Below are 22,500 nucleotides of genomic sequence, written 5' to 3'. Positions count from 1 at the left end.
TTCCGAAACGTTTGTGTTCTCCCGTAAAACTTTGCGCTCGCTTCCAAAACGTTTCCGTTTCCTAGAGAAACTTTGCATTCGCTTCCAAAACGTTTCCGTTTCCTAGAGAAACTTTGCATTCGCTTCCAAAACTTTTCCGTTTCCCAGTGAAACTTTGAGTTCGCTTCCAAAACTTTTCCCTTTCCCAGTGAAACTTTGAGTTAGCTTCCAAAACTTTTGCGTTCTCCCGCAAAACTTTGCGTTCGCTTCCAAAACGTTTCCGTTTCCTAGAGAAACTTTGCTTTCGCTTCCAAAACGTTTGTGTTCTCCCGTAAAACTTTGCGTTCGCTTCCAAAACTTTTCCGTTTCCCAGAGAAACTTTGCGTTCAGTTCCAAAACTTTTCAGTTTCCCAGAGAAACTTTGTGTTTGCTTCCAAAACTTTTCCGTTTCCTAGAGAAACTCTGCGTTTGCTTCCAAAACTTTTCCGTTTCCCAGAGAAACGTCTCGGGTTACGTCTGTAACCCTTGTTCCCTGAGAAGGGAACGAGATATTGCATCGTTAAAAACGACTCTTTGGGGACGCTCCCTGAGCGTGCGCCTCTGAAGTATGAATGAAACTATTCCAATCCTGATTGGTGTTGCGTCATGACGTAACGTGATGGCATACCCGGAAGTATAAATAGACACCGGCACACACACGCGTTAGCCTCGTGATGAAGTAAGCCGCTCCCAGGCATGAAGGGGCGTGGCAAGGTGACACAGGGAACAAGGGTTACAGACGCAACCCGAGACTTTCCCTTTCGAGGGAACTTGCACTGCGTCGTTAAAAACGACTCTTTGGGGAACGAATACCCACTATACCACGCATCAAAATGCCTGCCCCTGTGTGAAACTGATCAGGCACAAGCTAGGGCGAGAGCGTATTAGGGAGGTGCAGAGTATATAATCTGATAAAAGTGTGTGTGGGGTAGCCCAACCTACCAGATCTTCTGGAGGGGCACCCCCGAGTAGAGGGCCCTAGAGGAAGCCATGCCTCTAGTGGAATGAGCCCTTATGGCCAAAGGTGAAGGCAGATTGCGCACCTGGTAAGCCGAGACAATAGCCTGTACAATCCAGTTACTGATTTTTTGCTTGGATGCAGGGAGCCCCTTCTTAGGTGTCCCAAATTACACTAACAGTTGGTCCGACTTCCTCCAAGAAGAGGACCTCTCAAGGTAAATACTCAGTGCTCTGACAGGTCAAAGCACATGGAGTCTCTCTTCTTCTGCCGACACATGTGGTGGAGGATGAAATGCCTGCAGGACGATAGACCTTGCCACGTTGGAAGGCACCTTGGGCACATAGCCAGGTCTCGGATGCAAGGTGGTCTTAACTCCTCCCGGGGCAAACTCCAAGCAAGGTGGCGAAACTGCCAGGGCTTGGAGATCTCCCACCCTCTTAAGCGAGGTAATGGCTAAGAGAAATGCCATCTTAAACGTCAAGTCCTTAGATGATGCCGACTGAAGTGGTTCGAAAGGGGCAAGGGATAACCCTTCAAGAACCACCGCCAGATCCCAGGCAGGAACTCTGGTCCTGGTTGTCGGTCTCATCCTCCGTGTACCACGGAGAAAACGTATGACCAGCTGGTTCCTCCCCAGCGGCCCATCACTTAGTGGTGCATGGAAAGCCGCAATGGCAGCCACGTACACCTTAAATGTGGAAGGGGTGAGACCAGCAGAGAAGCGATCTTGAAGGAATTCCAGAACTGAAGCCACTGGGCAGTTAACTGGGTCTAACTCTGTTCTCTACACCAAGTGGAAAACACATTCCACTTTAGGCCATACAATCTCCTCGTGGAAGGAGCTCTGGAGCTGAGTATGGTCTCGACCACTCGAGCTGAAAGGCCAGCATCTACAGTAAGTACTGTACCCCCTCAGGGGCCAGACCCACAACTTCCACAGCTCTGGGCGAGGGTGGAATATCGTGCCTTCCGCCTGAGACAACAGATCCCACCTCAAGAGGGATCTGCCATGGCGGACCTATCAGGAGTGCTGTTATGTCTGAGAACCATACTCGGGCCGGCCAAAACGGGGCTACTAGGAGTAGACTGACTCCCTCTCGACAGACCCTCTCCAAAACTCCCGGGAAAAGAGCGATCGGGGGAAAAGCGTACAAGTACCATGGCATCCAACCCCAGTGGAGCTGGATGTGATAGGGAAAACCACAGTGGACAGTGGGACGTCTCTCGAGATGCAAACAGGTCCACTTCCATAGGTCCAAACCTCTCCCATATCAACTTCACCACATCCGGGTGAAGTCTCTATTCCCCGGGCCTCAGCCCCTGTCTTGACAGGATGTCCGCTCCCTGATTCTGAACCCCCGGGACAAACATTGCTCTGATGGACAACAGCTTGCCCTGGGACCAGAAGAGAATCTGATGCGCCAGTTTGTAGAGAGGGCGCGATCTGAGACCCCCCTGTCGATTCAGATAAGCGACTACCGACGTATTGTCTGACCGTATCAAGACATGGTAGCCTTTGATGTCTGGTAGGAAGCTCCTCAAAGCTCTGAACACAGCCAACATCTCTAGGCAATTTATATGCCAAGAGCGATGATGGTCCTGCCACAGACCCCTGGCAAAGCGGGCTTCCATGACCACGCCCCAACCAGTGAGGGAGGCGTCTGTCAAACCAAGGTTTCTTCCATATTAATAGGGAACGAAGGCATCTGCGCGTGACCCTGATTGTACGGAACGGATTTCCCCTCTGGGAAAACCCCTTGGCTTTCAGCCACCACTGAAGGGGCCTCATGTGTAGAAGGCCCAAAGGTATTATGTTGGATTATGTGGTCTTTGAAAATTGCTTTACAGTGATGGCCTGGCCTAGCTTTATCCTGGACACCATGGCCAGGATGGACTCGATACGTGCGGGAGACATATGTGCCCGCATCATAACTGAATTCCATACCACGCCCAGAAACGTAGTTTTCACGCAAACACGCTTTTCTTCGTGTTGAGTCTCAACCCCAGGTTCTGAATGTGGCCAAGGACGACATCTCAATGCCATACTGCCATTTCTCGAGACTGGGCCAATATGAGCCAGTCGTCGATATAATTCAGTATACGGATGCCCTGAAGCCTCAGTGGGGCCAGAGCTGCATCCATACACTTGGTGAACGTGCGGGGAGAGAGTGCTAGGCCGAACGGAAGAACCCGATATTAGTACGCTTCGCCCCCGAAAGCGAACCTCAGGAATCTCCTGTGACATGGAAGGATGGAGACATGGAAATAAGCGTCTTTTAGATCTATCGTGACAAACCAGTCCTCGGATCTGATTTGATTCACAATGATGGGAATAGTGAGCAAACTGACCGAACTGCAGTCTGCACCCTATTTTTATTATACGCAGGACCCATGCAGATATATTGGGAAGACGTTGCCACGCTTCTACAAAATCTACTAAGGGAACCAGCCTCTCGAGGCTGGCCTCGGGTATTTTTCGAGCACTGTTCTCGACCACCTGAAGCGGAAGGCCAGCAGGAATTAGCTGAGACTGATTTTGTGACCATAATCGTTGCTCATTTACAAATTTTTGGGATGAACGACACCGTGTGCGTTCGCTGGAAATTGATGTGGCCCGAAACGTTGTGGACGGCGGGAAACCGACATCGATTTCCTGAGGGCTCGGTTGTTCTTGTGCGGGGGGGACAGCCCTCCGAGATCCTAGCACCCCAGTTAGGACCTCTTTCCCGAAGCCCTCTTCGCCTGAAGGACGTCCCTCAGGTCGCCCTTCTGGCTAGAGGACTTCGGGTGAGAGCGTTTCCTCTGTTGCCAGGCTCCCGAGGGAGGGGATCTAGAGGCAGCGCTCTCTTTCTGTTCTTGCCGATATGAGGAGTGATTCACAATGACCGCAAGCAGCTCCTTTGAGAGCTGCCCGGGCGTGCTGCACTCCCAAACAGTCCACACATAACTGATGTGTGTCCCCACCCGTGATATATCTAGGGCAGGGTTGCACACATTTTTTGAACTGCTTACTCGCCATAATAATGATCAGATACGTGACAAACATCACCAAATATAACAGACAGAACAGAGAGCGCTTACTGAAGAGCGAAAGCTAACGCGTGTGTGTGCCGGTGTCTATTTATACTTTCGGGTATGCCGTCACGTTACGTCATGGCGCAACACCAATCAGGATTGGAATAGTTTCATTCATACTTCAGAGGCGCACGCTCAGGGAGTGTCCCCAAAGAGTTGTTTTTAACGACGCAGTGCGAGTTCCCTCGAAAGGGAACTTTGTGTTTGCTTCCAACACGTTTCTGTTTCCCAGAGAAACTTTGCGTTCGCTTCCAAGACTTTTCCGTTTCCCAGAGAAACTTTGCATTTGCTTCCAAAACGTTTGCATTCTCAGGGTTAGGGTTAGGAATTTTGTTTCCCATAGAAACTTTGCGTTCGCTTCCAAAACTTTTCCATTCCCAGAGAAACTTTGCGTTCTCCTGAATAACTTTGCGTACGCCTCCAAGTCTTTTCCGCAAAACTTTTCCATTTCCCAGAGAAACTTTGCATTCGCTTCCAAAACTTGCAATTTAAGACATTATATTAAATGTTTGCAAATGCATCTTTTTAAATATATACTTGCAAGATGCAACACAGATAAGAGCTCTTCTTTTTCAGAAGGGTAGAGTCAGAACAAACGTCTCAGTGCTCTCATCATCCTCTGGTGTCTTTTCCATTTCCCAGAGAAACTTTGTGTTTGCTTCCAAAAATGTTTTGTTTCCCAGAGAAACTTTGCGTTTGCTTCCGAAACTTTTCACTTGCAAAAAGCTTTGCACATTTTAATACATTGCAAACATTTAATATAAATGCATCTTTTAAAAAATATACTTGCAAGATGCACTACAGATCTTTTTCAGAAGGGTAGAGTCAGAACAAACCCTCTCATCATCCTCTGGTGTTTCCCACAGGTCCAGCTGGGAGCTTCCGGATCTCCGAGATGGGAAAATCCAAGCCATCAGTGACTCGGACGGCGTAAACTACCCGTGGTATGGCAATACCACCGAAACCTGCACCATCGTGGGTCCCACTAAGAAGGACACCAAGTTCACCGTCAGCATGAACGATAACTTCTATCCCAGCGTGACGTGGGGCATCCCGGTGAGCGACTGCAATGTTCCCATGCTGAGCAGCATCCGTAGGGATCAGAGCTTCACCACGTGGCTGGTGGCCATCAACCAGGCGTCGGGAGAGATCCTGGTTCTGCAGACGGTGCGCTGGCGCATGCGTCTCCACATTGAGGTGGATCCCGAGAAACCGTTGGGAATGAGAGCGAAGCTTCAGGAGCCGATCGCGCAGGAGCAGCCGCAGGTTCTGGGAAAGAACGAAGCCATCCCGCAAAACGCCTTGGTAAAGCCCAACGCCAACGACGCGCAGGTGCTGATGTGGCGTCCGCGGGCCGGAGAGCCGGTGGTCGTCATTCCTCCCAAACACTGAGACTGGGATGAGCTTCCACCAAAACGGGTCGGGAATCACTGTGCTAAACGCCACTGCAAAAAGACAAGGCTTTTTTTGTGTGTGTGGGAATATTGCTTGATGAAACGCGACGTCTCTGACGAATGGAAAGAGGGTCCCTCAATCCGCACCCTAGTCGACTGATCATTTCAAGGGTATCAAACGCAAATCTAGTGCACTGAAACGCTCGCTCACTTATAAAAGTCCCACATGCACCGCAAAACCAGGGAGCATTGGGGAAATTCTGAAGCGGGAATCGACTCTTACGGGTGATGGAAAAAATATGAGATGTACATCAATGCTTTTCCGTTTCCCAGAGAAACTTTGCATTCACTTCCAAAACTTTTGCGTTCTCCCGAAAAACTTTACGTTTGCTTCCAAAACTTTTCCGTTCTTCCGAAAAACTTTACGTTCGCTTCCAAAACTTTTCCGTTTCCCAGAGAAACTTTGTGTTTGATTCCAAAATGTTTGCATTCTCCTGTAAAATTTTACGTTCGCTTCCAAAACTTTTCCATTTCCAATATAAACTTTGTTCGCTTCCAAAACTTTTCCATTCTCCTGTAAAACTTTACGTTTGCTTCCAAAACTTTTCCTTTTCCCATAGAAACTTTACGTTCGCTTCCAAAACTTTTCCGTTTCCCAGAGAAACTTTACTTTCGCTTCCAAAACTTTTGCGTTCTCCCGAAAAACTTAACGGTCACTTCCAAAAATATTCTGTTTCCCAGGGAAACTTTTTGTTTGATTCCAAAATGTTTGCGTTCTCCTGTAAAATTTTACGTTTGCTTCCAAAACTTTTCCATTTCCCATAGAAACTTTGTTCGCTTCCAAAACGTTTGCATTCTCCTGTAAAACTTTGCGTTCGCTTCCAAAACTTTTTCGTTTCCCAGAGAAACTTTGCGTTCGCTTCCAAAACTTTTCCGTTTCCCAGAGAAACTTTGTGTTCGCTTCCAAAACTTTTCCGTTTCCCAGAGAAACTTTGCGTTCGCTTCCAAAACTTTTTCGTTTCCCAGAGAAACTTTACTTTCGCTTCCAAAACTTTTGCGTTCTCCCGAAAAACATTACGTTCGCTTCCAAAAATGTTCTGTTTCCTAGAGAAACTTTGCGTTCGCTTCCAAAACTTTTTCGTTTCCCAGAGAAACTTTGCGTTCACTCGCAAAGAACTTAAAAAGTTTTGTGAGCGAACGCAAAAGCATTGACATATAATATCTATGCCCGTCTCATTTTTTTTCCATCACCATGTCCCTTTAGGGGCTCCGTAGAACACAATCGTGCAAATGATAGATGTTTAAAAATATATATTTTAGTCAAATTAATTCAGCTTTATTTCTACAGCACTTTATACAATACAGATTGTTAAAGCAACCATGATAAACAGGAAAACAATGATAGACAGGCAGTGAACATAATCTCGCTACTATTTATAAGAAATTTACAGCTGAAAAGTTGAAGGGAATTGTGTTTATCATAATATGCTTTAAATGACATTACAAACAATAATGTCAGAAAGACATCTGTGCTGCTGTTGTTCATAAACACCAGGATGTTGTCAGTTGTGTATTGATTGACGATCCAGGGATCTAGAGAGCGGATTGAGACGCACTCAGACTGTTCGATTCACGCTGCCTTAAGTTTACATTGCTTTCACTGCAAACTTTTCGCCTTAAATCAAGTGCAATGCAGTAAACCTCGCACATCCTACCTGTCAGATCCGGTGAACCGAAACCAGGACACCAAACCGGAGCGGGACGCCGTTATTATTATGCATTCAGTGTTTCCAACAGGAGCTCCAGTGTTTGTGTTTCCGACCAGCCACTGATGCACTTCTGCTGTGTTTTACAAGAGCAAGTATATATTTTCTACTACATGTGAGTTGTCAGCCATTGCTGTGTCAAGACGTCGTGGCCAATCAATAGAGTTTTTACGAACGAACTATCAGTTTGAATGAAGGAACGGCGACAGGAGCGCTGGAGAATCCTCATGGATCAGCTCCTGAAATCAAACTAGAGACAAACTTGTGTTTCCAAACGACACAATTCAAAAGAACTGCACATTATTTCCTCTGCTCTTTGCTGTCATACAGCGATGTTTAATGAAATCAACATAAGTGAAAGACACATGATGAGCACTAGCAGTCCAAACTTTGGAATAATTAATGATCATCATATTAGAGTGATTTCTGAAGGATCATGTGACACTGAAGACTGGAGTAATGATGCTGAACATTCAGCTTTGATCACAGGAACAAATTACACTTTACTATATATTCACATAGAAAACAGATGATTTACACTGGAATAATATTTCACTGTTTTACAGTGTTTTTGATCAAATAAACGCAGCTTTGATTAGACTTTAAAAACATTAAATATCTGAATTATTCCAAACTTATGACTGATAATGTATACATTAACATTTAAATAATCTATTTTTTGCATTGCAGTGCTGAGGATTTAAGGGCAGATTTGCTTAATGTTCATAAAACGGCGGATAAGCACACTTTGGATCCGTTCAGTATTTTAAACTCAAACGCTCCTCATGCCATTTGTTATTGATCACATTGAAGGCCTTATTCCACTGAAATGTGATCGTGTTGATGCTGGAAACTCGTCAGGACGATGTTGTGAGTGACGTGTGACATTAAACATGCAGTGAATGCTGGGATATGAACAATGTGAGTCCGTGTAGATCATATAAACTCCTCAGCATTCAGCGCCGACGCCATCAGTTCAGAAAACGCTTTTGGGTGTTTTATTTGATGCTCGTGTGTGTTTGGCACGATGTGTGTGTGTGTGTGTGTGTGTGTGTGTGTGTTTGCTTATAGACAACATGACTGAAGAATTATATTTGAGGTTTCTGATTATTTGTACCTCCAGCATATTGTATCCATCATTATTAAACGTTCATTTTCATGTCAAGAATCCTACGATACGTGATCAGTTGTGTGAACAGTTAATAATTCACAAGAAAAATAATTTTTATTTAAAAATAAATACAAATTAGATTACAATAAATAAATAAAAGTAACGTTAATGGAACGTTCGTTCAACGTTATCTGGTCTTTAATAACGTTCTCAAAGCGTCAGCACAACAAACATTTATACATCGTTCATGGAACGTTTTTAGTCTACCGGTTTAAATGTTACTTCGTGTTTAAGAACATTCAGAGAACATTCAGTCACAACAATAATATCCACAATAAATCATTGAGTTTTAGATATGAAATTATAATGATGAGTTCCTTCAGTTCAATTAGCGGGAAGTTTGAGTGGGTGTGTGTGTGTTTATGAGAGAATTTGTCTGTGTGAGTGTGTGAGTGTCTTCTGTTGTGTGTGTGTGTGTGTGTGTGTGTGTGTGTGAGAGAGAGAGAGAGAGAGTGTCTCTCTGTGTGAGTGTGTGTGTTTGAGAGAGAGAGAGAGAGTGTGTGTGTGTGTGTGTGTGTGTGTGTGTGTGTGTGTGTAGCGTCAGACTCTTGTTCTCTCTGGTGTTTCAGATTGTTTTAAAGCTCTGACAAAAATACTTGAAAAACAGAAGTGGGAAACATTTCGGTCTGTGAAGATGCGAATACAAAACATTCAAGGACAGCTGAATTTTTCATGAAGAATAAAACTGTGAAATTCTGCAGAGTTTCTTGTCTTCATTCGCCATCACTGCATTATGTTTGTTTTACATCTTTGATGTGCTTAGATATTACAGATTAATACTTTAATGAAACTGGCAAGAGCTGTTTAATCAAAACAGACAGAAGAAAATGAAGAACAAGAGTATGGAATCAAGCCCTGCCACATAGGCCTATTGTTGCAAAACACACACACACACACACACACACACACACACACACACACACACACACACACACACACACACACACACACACACACACACACACACACACACACACACACACACACACACACACACACACACACACACACACACACACACTCACTCACTCACTCACTCACTCACACACACACACACACACACACACACACACACACACACACACACACACACACACTCACTCACTCACTCACTCACACACACTTATTTTTATTTGCAAACCCACATTTGTTTTTTGTTCTGCAAATATGTGACATGGATTTGACTCCATATCATAAAAGCAGAAGCGAAAGTGAGTTTGTGACGTGATTAATGTCTGATATGACAGATGAAGCTCTATAAAATAATAATTAATCATGACGAGTGTCTTCATAAAGATGAAATCTGATGAAAACCAGTTTCACCGTTTTTGACTACAGTATTCGGGACTGACATTAATGCGGGCCGTGTCATATCAGAATAAATCAAACAAAAATTGAACATTGATAATAATCATAAATGTTTCTTGAGCATCGAATCATCATATTACAATTTCTGAAGGATCATGTGACACTGAAGACTGGAGTAATGATGCTGAAAATTCAGCTTTGATCACAGGAATAAATTACACTTTACTATATATTCACATAGAAAACAGATGATTTACATTGTTATAATATTTCATTGTTTTACTGTATTTTTGACCAAATAAACGCAGCCTTGGTGAGCTTATAGACTCTTTCAGAAACATTAGATCTTACAGACCCCAAACCTATGAATGCTAGTGTATTTTAAAATAACTGGTTGTGATTTATGACACTGGCGGGTTTGAGATCATTAATCTACAGTGGATTAAACTGAAGCAGAAAATATCCCATTATCCATGGATGAGGAAGAGGCTTAAACTAAAGCAGCGAGACACTGGGATCAACATGGCATGATGGGATCTCATGATTCTGATCATCTGCAAATAAGATTGACAATAAAACGCATCTGACAGTGACCTTTACAGAATGACGTCAACAGTGAGCCAAAGCTTTATAATTCGCTGATTGACGGAGAGTGTGCGCATTACAGGTGAGTTTCTGAACGCTCATGATGGATCCGCGCATGCGCGTCTGCGTTCACTGCTATATTTACAGGCGGCTCTCGTGCATCTGTCTCGTATATAAATACATATAGGCTATCGTATATCGCTATAACCGCATATAATCTCCTTAAGACCGACATCAGTGATGCTAATAATGGAGCGCGTTCATGTGTGATCCAAACAAAACATTTCCATGAAGACTCATGATTATGAATTCCAGCAGAGCTGCAGAAAGAAAAGACAAAAATAAATAAATAAAAAATATCACACTGTTATACTACGTGTACATTTAAAACAAATTTAAAATTAAAATAAGCTTATTGTCTTCGTTGTTTTTGACCCATTTCCTTAATAATTAAGGTTGTGACACAAAAAACTACTAGTCTAACTCTAAGTTTCAAATATTGTTAGAGACTATTACACTGTCAGTTATAAAATAAGATAAAATAATCAAATTACGAGTAACAGCACGAAATACACAGAAAAAGTCAGCTCAGCTCATGAAAAATGGGGGCAAAAGCGTTACGTTTATAATTTTTTTCAATGTACACAAAAGGCCTATTTCTCTCAAATATTGTTCACAAATCTGTCTAAATCTGTGTTAGTGAGCACTTCTCCTTTGCCGAGATAATCCATCCACCTCACAGGTGTGGCATATCAAGATACTGATGAGACAGCATGATTATTGCACAGGTGTGCCTTAGGCTGTCCACAATAAAAGACCACTCTAAAATGTGCAGTTTAACTGTATTGGGGGGCAAAAAAATAAATAAGTAAAGGTTGTTGACTGTGTCCTGTGGAATGTTGGTCCACTCCTCTTCAATGGCTGTGAGAAGTTGCTGGATATTGGCAGGACCTGGAACACGCTGTCGTATACGCCGAATACGACACAAATTGATATTTTCTCTAAATCTTCAGCAGAGAAGTGAATCAAACTGATTCTCTCAATATAAGTATAAATGAAGGACTGACAGTTAACGTGTTAAAGTTCAGATCAGCACTAACAGAGTGGAAAACAACAGGAAAAAGGCCCAAAACATGAACAAGATGATATTGTTCTGTTTATTATAAGCTGCAGTTTTGTCGTCTGTCGCTTTAAATGCTCGAGGACGGATTCTGATTGGTTTTCATTGTTTTTTTTAAATCATTCATTAGTTGGGTAAAAAAATCACCCTGAAAGTGATTCCAGCGATATCATTCCTGTGTCGTTATTGTTATAGTTATTGTGTGGAGTTCGCTATTCTCTTTGAGGAAACCTTTAAGTTTTAATAATCATAGAGAGATGGAAAAGGTAAAACATGCAGAGAACAGAACTGATATTAACTCAACATGATGTTTGATCTTGTGTTCCTTGATGATGGCTTTATTCTCTGCTAATCCCTCCGGGATAATAAGGGCAGGATTATTGAATGTGCTTCATCATCTTCATCTTCATCACTGATGCTGCGGTCAGATCTCATGAAGCTTCAGAAACTCCAGCATCAGGAACGTGTTGAAGCTCGAGAGAGATGAAGCGACTCTCCTACAGTTCTGAAACTCTTCTAGAAGAATCTGAAGAACTCGAGATCCCCCCCGTCACATTCATGCGGATCAAGAGCTGCTGATAAGAGCCTGAGTGACTGTGACATTCCACACACACACACACACACACACACACACACACACACACACACACACACACACACACACACACACACACACACACACACACACACACACACACACACACACACACACGTCAGATGTCAGGAGAGAACACAAAAATATTTGGGTCTAGGTATGGCAGGGGTTAGTTGTGTGTGTGTGTGTGTGTGTGTCTGGTGTGGGAGTGACAGAGGTTAGTTGTGTGTGTGTGTGTGTGTGTGTGTCTGGTGTGGGAGTGACAGAGGTTAGTTGTGTGTGTGTGTGTGTGTGTGTGTGTCTGGTGTGGGAGTGACAGAGGTTAGTTGTGTGTGTGTGTGTCTGGTGTGGGAGTGACAGAGGTTAGTTGTGTGTGTGTGTGTGTGGCAGGGGTTAGTTGAGTGTGTGTGTGTGTGTGTGTCTGGTGTGGGAGTGACAGAGGTTAGTTGTGTGTGTGTGTGTGTGTGTGTCTGGTGTGGGAGTGACAGAGGTTATTTGTGTGTGTGTGTGTGTGTGTGTGTGTCTGGTGTGGGAGTGACAGAGGTTATTTGTGTGTGTGTGTGTGTGTCTGGTGTGGGAGTGACAGAGGTTATTTGTGTGTGTGTGTGTGTGTGTGTGTCTGGTGTGGGAGTGACAGAGGTTAGTTGTGTGTGTGTGTGTGTGTGTGTGTGTGTGTCTGGTGTGGGAGTGACAGAGGTTAGTTGTGTGTGTGTGTGTGTGTGTGTGTGTGTCTGGTGTGGGAGTGACAGAGGTTAGTTGTGTGTGTGTGTGTCTGGTGTGGGAGTGACAGAGGTTAGTTGTGTGTGTCTGGTGTGGGAGTGACAGAGGTTAGTTGTGTGTGTGTGTGTGTGGCAGGGGTTAGTTGAGTGTGTGTGTGTGTGTGTGTCTGGTGTGGGAGTGACAGAGGTTAGTTGTGTGTGTGTGTGTGTGTGTGTCTGGTGTGGGAGTGACAGAGGTTATTTGTGTGTGTGTGTGTGTGTGTGTGTCTGGTGTGGGAGTGGCAGGGGTTAGTTGAGTGTGTGTGTGTGTGTGTGTCTGGTTCGGGAGTGGCAGGGGTTAGTTGTGTGTGTGTGTGTGTGTCAGGGGTTAGTTTTGTGTGTGTATGTGTGTGTGTGTGTGTGTCTGGTGTGGGTGTGGGAGTGGCAGAGGTTAGTTGAGTGTGTGTGTGTGTGTGTGTGTGTGTGTGTGTGTGTGTGTGCCTGGTGTGGGAGTGGCAGAGGTTAGTTGAGTGTGTGTGTGTGTGTGTGTGTGTCTGGTGTGGGAGTGACAGAGGTTAGTTGTGTGTGTGTGTGTGTGTCTGGTGTGGGAGTGGCAGGGGTTAGTTGAGTGTGTGTGTGTGTGTCTGGTGTGGGAGTGGCAGGGGTTAGTTGAGTGTGTGTGTGTGTGTCTGGTGTGGGAGTGGCAGGGGTTAGTTGAGTGTGTGTGTGTGTGTCTGGTGTGGGAGTGGCAGGGGTTAGTTGAGTGTGTGTGTGTGTGTGTGTCTGGTGTGGGAGTGACAGAGGTTAGTTGTGTGTGTGTGTGTCTGGTGTGGGAGTGGCAGGGGTTAGTTGTGTGTGTGTGTGTGTGTCTGGTGTGGGAGTGGCAGGGGTTAGTTGTGTGTGTGTGTGTGTGTGTGTGTGTGTGTGGGAGTGGCAGAGGTTAGTTGTGTGTGTGTGTGTGTGTGTGTGTGTGTGTGTGTGTGTGTGTGTGTGTCTGTCTGTCTGGTGTGGGAGTGGCAGGGGTTAGTTGAGTGTGTGTGTGTGTCTGGTGTGGGAGTGGCAGGGGTTAGTTGAGTGTGTGTGTGTGTGTGTGTGTGTGTGTCAGGGGTTAGTTGAGTGTGTGTGTGTGTCTGGTGTGGGAGTGGCAGGGGTTAGTTGAGTGTGTGTGTGTGTGTGTGTGTGTGTGTGTGTGTGTGTCTGGTGTGGGAGTGGCAGGGGTTAGTTGAGTGTGTGTGTGTGTGTGTGTGTGTGTGTGTGTGTGTGTGTGTGTGTGTCTGTCTGGTGTGGGAGTGGCAGGGGTTAGTTGAGTGTGTGTGTGTGTGTCTGTCTGGTGTGGGAGTGGCAGGGGTTAGTTGAGTGTGTGTGTGTGTGTGTGTGTGTGTGTGTGTGTCTGGTGTGGGAGTGGCAGGGGTTAGTTGAGTGTGTGTGTGTGTGTGTGTGTGTGTGTGTGTGTGTGTGTGTGTGTGTGTGTGTGTGTCTGTCTGGTGTGGGAGTGGCAGGGGTTAGTTGAGTGTGTGTGTGTGTGTGTCAGGGGTTAGTTGAGTGTGTGTGTGTGTGTGTCTGGTGTGGGAGTGGCAGGGGTTAGTTGAGTGTGTGTGTGTGTGTCTGTCTGGTGTGGGAGTGGCAGGGGTTAGTTGAGTGTGTGTGTGTGTGTGTGTGTGTGTGTGTGTGTCTGGTGTGGGAGTGGCAGGGGTTAGTTGAGTGTGTGTGTGTGTGTGTGTGTGTGTGTGTGTGTGTGTGTGTGTGTGTGTGTGTGTGTCTGTCTGGTGTGGGAGTGGCAGGGGTTAGTTGAGTGTGTGTGTGTGTGTCTGTCTGGTGCGGGAGTGTCAGGGGTTAGTTGAGTGTGTGTGTGTGTGTCTGTCTGGTGTGGGAGTGGCAGGGGTTAGTTGAGTGTGTGTGTGTGTGTGTGTGTGTGTGTCTGGTGTGGGAGTGGCAGGGGTTAGTTGAGTGTGTGTGTGTGTGTGTCTGTCTGGTGTGGGAGTGGCAGGGGTTAGTTGAGTGTGTGTGTGTGTGTGTCTGTCTGGTGTGGGAGTGGCAGGGGTTAGTTGAGTGTGTGTGTGTGTGTGTGTGTGTGTGTGTGTGTGTCTGGTGTGGGAGTGACAGAGGTTAGTTGAGTGTGTGTGTGTGTGTGTCTGGTGTGGGAGTGGCAGAGGTTAGTTGTGTGTGTGTGTGTGTGTGTCTGGTGTGGGAGTGGCAGGGGTTAGTTGAGTGTGTGTGTGTGTGTGTGTGTCTGTCTGGTGTGGGAGTGGCAGGGGTTAGTTGAGTGTGTGTGTGTGTGTGTGTGTGTCTGGTGTGGGAGTGGCAGGGGTTAGTTGAGTGTGTGTGTGTGTGTGTGTCTGGTGTGGGAGTGGCAGAGGTTAGTTGTGTGTGTGTGTGTGTGTGTGTCTGGTGTGGGAGTGGCAGGGGTTAGTTGAGTGTGTGTGTGTGTGTGTGTCTGGTGTGGGAGTGGCAGGGGTTAGTTGAGTGTGTGTGTGTGTGTGTGTCTGGTGTGGGAGTGACAGGGGTTAGTTGAGTGTGTGTGTGTGTGTGTCTGGTGTGGGAGTGGCAGGGGTTAGTTGAGTGTGTGTGTGTGTGTGTGTCTGGTGTGGGAGTGACAGGGGTTAGTTGAGTGTGTGTGTGTGTGTGTGTGTGTCTGGTGTGGGAGTGACAGAGGTTAGTTGTGTGTGTGTGTGTGTGTGTGTGTGTGTGTGTGTCTGGTGTGGGAGTGACAGGGGTTAGTTGAGTGTGTGTGTGTGTCAGGGGTTAGTTGAGTGTGTGTGTGTGTCTGGTGTGGGAGTGGCAGGGGTTAGTTGAGTGTGTGTGTGTGTCAGGGGTTAGTTGAGTGTGTGTGTGTGTCTGGTGTGGGAGTGGCAGGGGTTAGTTGAGTGTGTGTGTGTGTGTGTGTGTGTGTGTGTGTCTGGTGTGGGAGTGACAGAGGTTAGTTGTGTGTGTGTGTGTGTGTGTCTGGTGTGGGAGTGACAGAGGTTAGTTGAGTGTGTGTGTGTGTGTGTCTGGTGTGGGAGTGGCAGGGGTTAGTTGAGTGTGTGTGTGTGTGTGTGTGTCTGGTGTGGGAGTGACAGAGGTTAGTTGTGTGTGTGTGTGTGTGTGTGTGTGTCTGGTGTGGGAGTGGCAGGGGTTAGTTGAATGTGTGTGTGTGTGTGTGTGTGTGTGTGTCTGGTGTGGGAGTGGCAGGGGTTAGTTGAGTGTGTGTGTGTGTGTGTGTGTGTGTGTCTGGTGTGGGAGTGGCAGGGGTTAGTTGAGTGTGTGTGTGTGTGTGTGTGTGTGTCAGGGGTTAGTTGAGTGTGTGTGTGTGTGTGTCTGGTGTGGGAGTGGCAGAGGTTAGTTGTGTGTGTGTGTGTGTGTGTGTGTGTCTGGTGTGGGAGTGGCAGGGGTTAGTTGAGTGTGTGTGTGTGTGTGTGTGTGTGTGTGTGTCTGGTGCGGGAGTGGCAGGGATTAGATGAGTGTGTGTGTGTGTGTCTGGTGCGGGAGTGGCAGGGGTTAGTTGTGTGTGTGTGTGTGTGTGTGTGTGTGTGTGTCTGGTGCGGGAGTGGCAGGGGTTAGTTGAGTGTGTGTGTGTGTGTGTGTGTGTGTGTGTGTGTGTGTGTGTGTGTGTGTGTGTGTGTCTGGTGCGAGAGTGGCAGGGGTTAGTTGAGTGTGTGTGTGTGTGTGTGTGTGTGTGTGTCTGGTGCGGGAGTGGCAGGGGTTAGTTGAGTGTGTGTGTGTGTGTCTGGTGTGGGAGTGGCAGGGGTTAGTTGAGTGTGTGTGTGTGTGTGTCAGGGGTTAGTTGAGTGTGTGTGTGTGTGTGTGTGTGTGTGTGTGTCTGGTGTGGGAGTGGCAGAGGTTAGTTGTGTGTGTGTGTGTGTGTGTGTGTGTGTGTCTGGTGTGGGAGTGGCAGGGGTTAGTTGAGTGTGTGTGTGTGTGTGTGTCAGGGGTTAGTTGAGTGTGTGTGTGTGTGTGTCTGGTGTGGGAGTGGCAGAGGTTAGTTGTGTGTGTGTGTGTGTGTGTGTGTCTGGTGCGGGAGTGGCAGGGGTTAGTTGTGTGTGTGTGTCTGGTGCGGGAGTGGCAGGGGTTAGTTGAGTGTGTGTGTGTGTGTGTGTGTCTGGTGCGGGAGTGGCAGGGGTTAGTTGTGTGTGTGTGTGTGTCTGGTGTGGGAGTGGCAGGGGTTAGTTGAGTGTGTGTGTGTGTGTGTGTGTGTGTGTCAGGGGTTAGTTGAGTGTGTGTGTCTGGTGCGGGAGTGGCAGGGGTTAGTTGAGTGTGTGTGTGTGTGTGTGTCAGGGGTTAGTTGAGTGTGTGTGTGTGTGTGTCTGGTGTGGGAGTGGCAGGGGTTAGTTGAGTGTGTGTCTGTGTGTGTCAGGGGTTAGTTGAGTGTGTGTGTGTCTGGTGTGGGAGTGGCAGGGGTTAGTTGAGTGTGTGTCTGTGTGTGTCAGGGGTTAGTTGAGTGTGTGTGTGTCTGGTGTGGGAGTGGCAGGGGTTAGTTGAGTGTGTGTGTGTGTGTGTGTGTGTGTGTGTGTGTGTGTGTGTCTGGTGTGGGAGTGGCAGGGGTTAGTTGAGTGTGTGTGTGTGTGTTTGTGAGATAGAGCGAGTGAGTGTGTGTGTGTGTGTGTGTTTGTGAGATAGAGCGAGTGAGTGTGTGTGTGTGTGTGTGTGTGTGTGTGTCTGGTGCGGGAGTGTCAGGGGTTAGTTGTGTGTGTGTGTGTGTCAGGGGTTAGTTGAGTGTGTGTGTGTGTGTCTGGTGTGGGAGTGGCAGGGGTTAGTTGAGTGTGTGTCTGTGTGTGTCAGGGGTTAGTTGAGTGTGTGTGTGTGTGTGTGTGTGTGTGTGTATGTGTGTCTGGTGTGGGAGTGGCAGGGGTTAGTTGAGTGTGTGTGTGTGTGTTTGTGAGATAGAGCGAGTGAGTGTGTGTGTGTGTGTGTGTGTGTGTGTGTTTGTGAGATAGAGCGAGTGAGTGTGTGTGTGTGTGTGTGTGTGTCTGGTGCGGGAGTGTCAGGGGTTAGTTGTGTGTGTCTGGTGCGGGAGTGTCAGGGGTTAGTTGTGTGTGTGTGTGTGTGTGTGTGTGTGTCTGGTGCGGGAGTGTCAGGGGTTAGTTGTGTGTGTGTGTGTGTGTGTGTGTCTGGTGCGGGAGTGTCAGGGGTTAGTTGAGTGTGTGTGTGTGTGTGTGTGTCTGGTGCGGGAGTGTCAGGGGTTAGTTGTGTGTGTGTGTGTGTGTGTGTGTCTGGTGCGGGAGTGTCAGGGGTTAGTTGTGTGTGTGTGTGTGTGTGTGTGTCTGGTGCGGGAGTGTCAGGGGTTAGTTGTGTGTGTGTGTGTCTGGTGCGGGAGTGGCAGGGGTTAGTTGTGTGTGTGTGTGTGTGTCTGGTGCGGGAGTGGCAGGGGTTAGTTGTGTGTGTGTGTGTTTGTGAGATAGAGCGAGTGAGTGTGTGTGTGTGTGTGCGGGAAACAGAGAGCGTCTGCTGTAGAAAAGAGAATGAGACAGAACTCGTAATAAAACAAGAATAAACATCAGCTTGGCTTTAGATGGAGAGAAATGAGGGATTATTATCACTCAGATATTTTAATAAACTCATGTATCTCTAAGAGAGTTCACTGTAAAGCATCGTCATGAAGATCGTTCATTCTGGTGGTTGTGCTGGAGTTTATTCTCAAGGAAGAGGCGTGTTTATGGTGTAAAACTACAGTAACTCTCCAGCTTGAGATCCTTCATCTGAACTGATTATATCTCTGAGTGAATGATTTATGATCCACAGGACAATCATATTCATTATCAGAGCCGAAGAACCACCACAACAATGTTCTTCTGCAAAATGCATGCAGTTCTGTGTTTTAACCACTAGAGGGACAAGTTACATAGCGTACCTTTAAATAAAATCAGATGTATGCAAATAAATAATTATGCCATAATTGTTTTTGAGTGCAGAAATCTGACTGACAAATATGCACCACAAGTTTATTAATTTGTTAAAATGGAGTAATCCATAATTGTGTTAATTTTATAATCAGTTCAAATGCATAAATCTATGTCTGTCATAAATCTAATGTAAAAACAATAGTGAGAGCAGCAGAGTTGTACAGTACAGACACGACACGTCCGGTAGACAGCGCTCGAGTTTATTTCTGTGCAGGTTAAAGCATAAACATAAAACATCAGCACACGTAAAGATGACCAAACCTCACGGCATATTCAGACACACACACACACACACACACACTATAAAATGACATCAGCGTGTCGGTGGAAGTCAGAGTCCGCGGATCAACTCCTCCAACTGTTGAAGGTCTGAGCCGACGGTCTGGAAGACATCAGAGATGTGAACATGACACTGATGGACACGTGACCACCGAGATGATCATCTGTGAATCACATGACGTGCCACTTACTGGTTGGTGTTCGCGTTCCCAAAGCCTCCAAACCCTACGATCACAAGCAACACACAAACACAGTTAGACTTCATCAAGTAATGGAGAGCGACCAAGCGGCAACCTTCCTCTCTCTCTAGAATCAACACTGAAGAGAATTAAACTGCAGTTCATCCACTGGCCACTAGAGGCCGGCTGCAGACGAGGGTCATTACCGATAATCCCTCATGTTAAAATGCCCAACTTTACAGCAGAAACACATGTTTACAGTCTGGTGCAAAAAGTGGTTTTGGTCTATATCACTAATTCTGCCCTTCATGACGACTGTGAGGGGGTGAATGTTTTTATAACTCATCCGTTTAAATTATATTAAACCTTAAAGTTGTGCATAATTAAGGGCGTGGCCACTTGAGTGACAGGTGGATTGCCGATGATGTCACTACTAGCCATTTGTCTGCTAGCGTTAGCGTCACGTCACCTCAGCTAATCCGCCTCGCTGCACATGTTCGTTTATCCGGGAGTGACGCGCGGCCAAGATAGCGACGGCCGGCTCCGCCCACTTTGGCCTTCAGATATGCTCTTCAGAAACACAGTGATATTAAAGGCCCATCGAATCCGTTGTGTTGAACCGGCTCTCCTGTGTCATACTGTGTATGTTTACCGTATTACTGAGTCTGTTTACCACTGTAACTAGGACACATAAGAGGGGCACTTGTGATAAACGCTGATGAGAGACGGCACACTTCAGCGCCGCAAAGACCAGCAGACGGTGAGCTTTCTAAGACTGAGGACCAGCTTTAAATAGTATATAGATAGTACAAAAAAACAAGGTGTTTAGGTAATGAGATGTTGATTATTTGTTTAGTTAAAGTCCCCCTGTGGTGTAAATCCAGCTTTTAATGTTGTTTATGTGTCTATGATGTGTTTTTAATCTGCTTTAAGACAAACCATGTGTAAATTCATAAGTCGACAGCATTGCTGAGTATTTCCTCCTTAAAACTGCAGTGAACCAAAGACAGTCTCAAAAACACGCTTTGAAATCGCTGGTGTTTCTGACGTCACAAACTACCTTGTAACCAATCAGATCAACGTGTGATCGTCAACCAGTGGATCTCTGAGCTGAGTGAGTGAGTGGAGGCGGGGCTCATTTGCATATTCATAGAACCGCGCATACTAAATGAGGCAAGGGTGTCGAGTTACACTCAAGATATTTTAAGGCATTTTTCAAGGAAAAAAACATAAAATGTTTTTAAGGGATGAAAGTATTGACTACATGGGGACTTTAAATTAGATGAATACTAACATGATAACATTTGAGCGTTTCAAATCAATCCGAATTAATTTTCAAACTAATCATCAGTTTTTGTGAAAAAAGCACATCTTGATTTTCCAGATTTCTAGTTCACACTATTTCCACAAGAAGAGAAACAGAAATCCAGTGTATTGTGAATGAAGGAGCGAGCGGCTCATGTCTGCACGTTTACACCAGACGCGTGTTCAAGCTCTGAATCAGGCACTGCTGGAACTGCAGAGCACAACAACAGAAGCCGCACGTCTGACAGCGGAGCCTGTAGACTCCTGAATCATGGATGTCGAGTCACTGTTATTTATACAGCGCTTTCACAACACAGAGAGTTTAGAGCAGCTTTACTGAGATAACAGGAGAATAATGCAACAGAGTTTGTGTCTAGAAGAAAAGAGCGTCACAGTCCAGCTTAAGGAAGATCAGTGATGGGTCAGTTTGTTGTAAAAAAGTTATTAAATTAGTTCATTTATATATTTATCCGCTCTGGAGTAAACCGTGATGTCATCGTCCAGCTCATATAATGCTGTCAATGCAGAAGATCAATAATACTGTTGAATATTAAATTAAATGGCCACAAATATATGTGTCGGGATCTCACCTCCAGACGAGCCGAAGCCGGGGAACGTGCCGGTCTGAGCGCCGAATCCTGACGGGCTCCCGAACGATGGCGTCGCTGCGCTGGGATTGGCTAGACTGCCGAACGACGGCGCGTTAGGAGGAGACGCGAACCTGGAATGATCAAAACATGCACTGTGTCAGAGGCTGAACATGATGAACAGATGGCAGTGTTTATTTGGGCGAGTTATGCGGCACAGGTGCCTACACACACACACACACACACCAGGATTAGATCACAACACTGAAATACACAGCACCTCTGACCCCATCTGTCACTCAACCGCATATTAAAGACGACACTTTCTGCTTTTCTACGTGTTCATCTTTCTTTAGTGTTGCAGTGTGATCATGAAGAAGCTCCAGTTCTTCTCTATATCAGTGTCAGTGTTTCTGAACTCCTGAAACGCCTCCATTGTATCTTGAGTTTCTCCCAGGAACGAACACGTCACAATATTCCTCATTATAATAATTCATGCGCAGAATAAAGGGGCGGGGCCTGGTTGAGTTAGTTAGTAGTGTGTTAAACTGGCGGTTATGGTAAGAGGCGGGACATTTCCCAAACACACTCGAAGCGCTCGGCCAATCACAACACACTGCTCCAGCCGACCAATCGGAGCACAGTGTGCTTTTCAGAAGGAGGGGCTTCATAGAGACAGGAAGTAAACAGAGCGTTACTGACAGACTGGGAAGAGAGGAGCCGCAACAATGGAGAATATGAGGAGAATAATCAGCATTCAAGCAGAAAAACCTGTTCATTTACTAGACGCTTTTATTAGTTAGAGCTTTACTCTCTCTATTGCATGTTTTTTCATGTCTTGTATCCTGTTCCTCACTTCATATACATCCTGATCATTAGTTTTTTGGCTTGCAACTGTTTACTCTCCATCACATGAAGGCTTTTGTAGTTTTTCTTCAAGGGCAGTAGAAGATTTGTGTCTTTTGTTTGATTCTGCTCACGGCAGACGCTGCGATCGCCCGGTTTGATGATCAATATCGCATGAATTATTCCTCTAGATTACACTTCCCTCAACGCCTCGTCTCTCTCCTCACATCATCACTCTCTCTCCGGCTCACTGAGTTTCACGGTGATGCTTCACAATGTATTTTCTCATTTTTTTCTCTCCACTTTTAATCTAACATCCTTTACTGTGGTAATGTTTGTTAAGTAGAGAAACTTAAAAGAAAAACAAAATCAGTAAATGTTGGAAAGGTTTCATTTACTCAAGAGTATCACATTTAAGACTCAGACTTTGCACAAATAAAATGAACACCATATGTATGTCCGTACACAACAAACCCATTCAATGTCAAAATAAACCATGGATTTCAGATCCTTTTATTGGGCTGAAAGATTAAACCCTGAATCATGATGTGGCTTTAGTGCGATTATCAAATGGCAAAGGCTGTGACTGAACTTCATAAACATGTGTTTCAGAGTGAAGCGTGGCACTGAGTTCATTTACACGTTACATTTTTGTGTTTTCAGCGTCTCAGAGCGACTCGATTCACTTGGAAACACAACATCTTCACTTACACTAATAATAGCAGCTTATAGAA

The 22,500-nt window shown here is 45.8% G+C and overlaps 2 protein-coding genes across 6 annotated transcripts in view; one reads left to right on the top strand and one right to left on the bottom strand.

The window, feature by feature from the left end:
- fam78ab (family with sequence similarity 78 member Ab) overlaps positions 1 to 8,214 on the top strand; it is a 15,088-nt gene extending 6,874 nt beyond the window's left edge. For all 3 annotated transcript variants that reach the window (XM_081365341.1, XM_081365340.1, XM_081365342.1), the window contains exon 2: positions 4,921 to 8,214. In XM_081365341.1, the coding sequence (XP_081221467.1) occupies positions 5,069 to 5,446 (378 nt within the window). In that variant the 5' untranslated portion in view covers positions 4,921 to 5,068 and the 3' untranslated portion in view covers positions 5,447 to 8,214. The remainder of the gene's footprint in view (positions 1 to 4,920) is intronic.
- A 10,540-nt stretch (positions 8,215 to 18,754) lies between these two features.
- nup214 (nucleoporin 214) overlaps positions 18,755 to 22,500 on the bottom strand; it is an 84,034-nt gene continuing 80,288 nt past the window's right edge. For all 3 annotated transcript variants that reach the window (XM_081367011.1, XM_081367012.1, XM_081367013.1), the window contains 3 exons: positions 20,924 to 21,054; positions 19,041 to 19,074; positions 18,755 to 18,952 (listed from right to left, as the gene is read on the bottom strand). In XM_081367011.1, the coding sequence (XP_081223137.1) occupies positions 18,916 to 18,952; positions 19,041 to 19,074; positions 20,924 to 21,054 (202 nt within the window). In that variant the 3' untranslated portion in view covers positions 18,755 to 18,915. The remainder of the gene's footprint in view (positions 18,953 to 19,040; positions 19,075 to 20,923; positions 21,055 to 22,500) is intronic.

Source organism: Scardinius erythrophthalmus (genome assembly GCF_964197995.2).
Source record: "Scardinius erythrophthalmus genome assembly, chromosome: 5".
Lineage (NCBI taxonomy): Eukaryota > Metazoa > Chordata > Actinopteri > Cypriniformes > Leuciscidae > Scardinius > Scardinius erythrophthalmus.
Note: the sequence above shows the minus strand (reverse complement) of the source record. Positions and strands in the feature narration are given on the sequence as shown.